The following is a 3,978-nucleotide window of genomic DNA, read 5'->3' as shown; positions in this document are numbered from 1 at the left end:
ATCGTTCTTTAATAGATATTTTCAAGTTATTTGAGTTTACAAATCTTTTATAACTGAATGTCGTTTTTAATAGTTATTTTCAAACTATTTGAGTTGAAAGCTTTTGAAGCTATCAAATCAAATGTAAGCTTAATCTTAGATCATCGATTTCGTATCACTCGTTTGTCGTGCTACTAGAAATTTTGCACAACAAGTACACATTGCAATTAATACGAAATACTTTAAAATATAAATATTATATATATGAGGTGACCAGAAGACATAATGGATAGGGTAATATGAGTTGCAGATATACGAAATCTTTTGAAGCTTTCTCATTGGTTCTTCCCAAATTTCATGATCTTAACCACACACCTGTCACAGTTCACTCCCTACAGATACCCCCACCCTCGCAACCTTCTCCATCATCTACAACAGGCAACAGCACCTGTACCTTCCTCTCTTGAACCATCACTCATCAGAAACCACATCCATCAATGGCTGCAGCTGCTAGCTCTACCACCGTGGTCCGAGCGACCCCATTCTTGGGTCAAACAAGACCATCGGGTCTCAACTCTCTAAGAGATGTTGTCTCCATGCCCAGTGCCAAATTCACCATGGTATGGCTTCTGCTAATATTGAAAAGATCGCTTCTTTGCCGCTCAGACCCCATAGAGAAACTAAATCCACTAAACTTGTTTGTTTAATGGTTGAACAGGGAAACGACTTGTGGTACGGACCTGACCGAGTCAAGTATTTGGGACCCTTTTCCGCTCAGACACCATCGTACTTGACCGGCGAATTCCCCGGTGACTACGGTTGGGACACCGCTGGCCTGTCCGCTGATCCCGAGGCCTTCGCTAAGAACAGGGCTCTAGAGGTGACATATCCATTTTCACTCCTTTTTATCATCTCATTTCATCCAACCGAAAAGATTATTAGTTAACGGGGCTTACTCATGTTGCAGGTTATCCATGGGCGATGGGCCATGCTTGGTGCATTCGGATGTATCACGCCGGAGGTTCTCCAAAAGTGGGTGAAAGTTGATTTCAAGGAGCCAGTCTGGTTCAAGGCCGGAGCCCAGATTTTCTCCGAAGGTGGTCTGGACTACTTAGGAAACCCGAACCTTGTCCATGCTCAAAGCATACTGGCGGTGCTCGGATTCCAGGTGGTGTTGATGGGTCTTGTTGAGGGGTTCCGCATCAACGGTCTTGAAGGCGTTGGAGACGGTAACAACCTTTACCCCGGTGGCCAATATTTTGACCCGTTGGGGCTCGCGGATGACCCGGTGACATTTGCTGAGTTGAAGGTGAAGGAGATCAAGAACGGAAGGCTCGCAATGTTCTCCATGTTTGGGTTTTTTGTTCAAGCTATTGTTACAGGGAAGGGGCCATTGGAGAACCTATTGGACCATTTGGACAATCCTGTGGCTAACAATGCCTGGGTCTATGCCACCAAGTTTGCGCCAGGGTCATAGACTATGTAACTTTTCCCTTGTTCTTGTAATTGTAAGTTTGGGGAGAAACATTTGTAGATTATAAAAATTTAATTATATTCCAGATGGTGTACATTTATGAAAGAAAGAGTATCTTCATATAAATTAGGAAAATCTTCGGTCTTTGTGGTTTTCAAAAAAATCAATTTTGGGTTAACTTTTTTGTAATTTGGTTTGTTAAGTCTAATCATGAAAATAAGCCTTCACTTTTGCCATGTAATTATAAATGTGAAATGATTATTCATAAACCTCACTCGATCACCAGCTCATCTCCTCCCCCTTTCTTCATCTCCTTCTAACTCAATCCTGACCATTTCACCTCAAGCACAAAAAGCATCACAATGCATAAAGTAATTGTGAGTATGTACGCCAGAAAAGTCATGTTTAGGGTTTGCATGATGAACTGACCGGAAAAGTGGGAAAGCGCGGGGGGAGCAATATTCAATGAGTAAGATGAAAATGAAGGGATACATGGCTACGTTAAGGTTAGCGACTCTTTGTAAAATTTTCATTCTCGAGCTTGCTAATAGAGCGTTATTACGTGAGAAGAAAATCTCGACTAAACCTGTAGCCTAACGGAGCACCTAATGAAGTCGATATGTCAAATTAATCGGAGCTGTACCACGGAAGGCATCTCGTTTTATCACATAATACACCGATTTCCATTCCATGTTATGCATTTTGTAACCTGTCACAACATCTTCCATCACTGATCCGTAACTCCTCCCAACGCGTTTCCCCAATTTTGTTTTATCCTCACCCCAACATGAAATCCTGCTTATTGCTTCTACAACAATGGATGTGTCAAGAAGCTCTCGGGAGATGGTTAGGGCTCCCGGTGGATGAACTGCGAGTTGTCGGCTTTGGAACTCCGCCACCGGAATGGAATCAATGAAAAGAGTAGAGTTTTCGAATTTCTTGGGAGCAAGAGAGAGGTTCATGTCTTCTTCATCGGAATCGCCCACTCTTAGCGCACAATTCTCTTCCAAAGTGCTAAACTTAGCCTTTTTTCGACTGGTACAACACCAACTATAGAAAGTAGGGTGGCGTTCTTTAGATCCTGGTGGATCAAGTCCATAAAGTGCGATTCTAGGAAATAGGCATCCAGTTCCGATCTACACCTAGATCCATCATGAAACACATAACTTCTCGCATGGATGCAGAATGAAAGGTCGTGGTTGAAGTTTTAGGAGACAGAAAGTAAATCAAATATATAAACATTTAAAACTTCTTGAATGGTCCTTAGGGCATATAAAAGCCAATTTTGGCTGCACAAGCCTTGCATATGTTCGGACTTAATGGACCAATGTGACGGAGTTAGCTAAAGGGACAATCCATCAAAAGTTTTCAAACCACAAGGACCATCCTTGATGACAAAAAAAAGAGAATGGCCAAACTTGATTTTGTTTTTTTGGAAACCACATGGACTGTTTTTGAAGATTTTCCTATAATTATTATAAAAGCATCTTCAATTGTAGATTTTAATATGATTCAATATTTTTACGAATTTATTATTATGTTAATTTTGATCTCTAATAAAATGACATTTCCGATGATTAAACATTTTTAATAGCTTTTATTTATGAATTTAACATTTTCATCCTCACCTATGTGGGACTAACCCACTTGGTAGAGATTTTGCCTCTTAGATTAGAGGTCCCGAGTTTTGATCCGGCCGTTCAAGAATTCTACTAACTTGGTTATACTAACTTCTAACCACTAACCATCCATTCAAGAAAAACACATTCATCTTCATCTATTTAAAGTGTTTCATAAAACCTCCTCATTTAGTTAGTATATGATCATCATAGATTAATATATAAACACTGAATAAATGAAAACTAAGATAGAAATAATTAGTTAGTTAAAAAAATTGAAAATATTTAAAACTAAACTATGATTAGGAGGGTAAAAATAAAATATGATTTACGATGAACGGGATAGATGTATTGGGCTACCATGTTCAACAATGCAAAGACGGTGCATGACATCCTTACAATTCAACAATGGATGTCAAATATGGAAAAAACCGTACAAAACGTTCAAGAGATGGAGAATGTTGTTGGTCCTTCCAAGCCTCCCCCAAACACCAAAGCTCGTGACTCCAATAAAGATGGTACTACAATAGAAATCAGCTTTGCGTCAATGTTTGGTCTAGATGATAAAGACAACGATGAAATCCAACAGCCTCTCCATTCAAATGACTTCATCATGGTGTTGGATGACGAAGAGTCAAGTGGTTCCCAACACTCCGCTTCCAAAATGAAATCAAAAAGGAAGAAGAAGTTGGTTGTATCTCGAAAGGAATTTCTCGATCTCCAATCAAAGGTTCATCATATCTGTAACAGGGTGGGATCGCGTGTTAAGTGACCTACTCGACGAGTCCATATTGGGACTCGGCGAGTAGGAGCTGGCAGATGAAACCCTAAATCCAGGGGTTTGCACCTCTATTTAAAGGAGCCTCAGCCTCCTTTGGCCTCTTTGCAGTCTTTGAGAGCTCCTTA

At 40.3% G+C, this 3,978-nt stretch overlaps 1 protein-coding gene and 1 pseudogene across 1 annotated transcript; one reads left to right on the top strand and one right to left on the bottom strand.

Moving 5' to 3' along the window:
- The first annotated feature begins 392 nt into the window (after window positions 1–392).
- On the top strand, window positions 393–1,538 carry LOC145063637 (chlorophyll a-b binding protein 13, chloroplastic). Its single transcript, XM_079011233.1, has 3 exons — window positions 393–599; window positions 698–859; window positions 947–1,538. Exons 1-3 carry the CDS (start codon window positions 477–479, stop codon window positions 1,454–1,456), a joined length of 795 nt encoding a protein of 264 aa, XP_078867359.1. The 5' UTR covers window positions 393–476; the 3' UTR covers window positions 1,457–1,538.
- Window positions 1,539–2,058: 520 nt separating this feature from the next.
- LOC145064674 (cellulose synthase-like protein D3 pseudogene) lies at window positions 2,059–3,230 on the bottom strand (annotated as a pseudogene).
- Window positions 3,231–3,978: the final 748 nt, after the last annotated feature.

The sequence above is a fragment of the Lactuca serriola genome, chromosome 7 (assembly GCF_051521515.1).
Source record: "Lactuca serriola cultivar US96UC23 chromosome 7, Lser_US96UC23_V15, whole genome shotgun sequence".
Taxonomy (NCBI): domain Eukaryota; kingdom Viridiplantae; phylum Streptophyta; class Magnoliopsida; order Asterales; family Asteraceae; genus Lactuca; species Lactuca serriola.
The sequence above is the reverse complement of the archived record's forward strand: the minus strand, read 5'-3'. Positions and strand labels throughout refer to the sequence as shown.

What these genes read in the sequence shown, in the direction of transcription:
- LOC145063637 (XM_079011233.1), top strand. Translation starts at nt 477, where the DNA reads ATGGCTGCAGCTGCTAGCTCTACCACCGTGGTCCGAGCGACCCCATTC. An exon ending in CCAGTGCCAAATTCACCATG is followed by an intron (nt 600 to 697) that starts GTATGGCTTCTG and finishes ATGGTTGAACAG; the next exon opens with GGAAACGACTTGTGGTACGG. An exon ending in CTAAGAACAGGGCTCTAGAG is followed by an intron (nt 860 to 946) that starts GTGACATATCCA and finishes CTCATGTTGCAG; the next exon opens with GTTATCCATGGGCGATGGGC.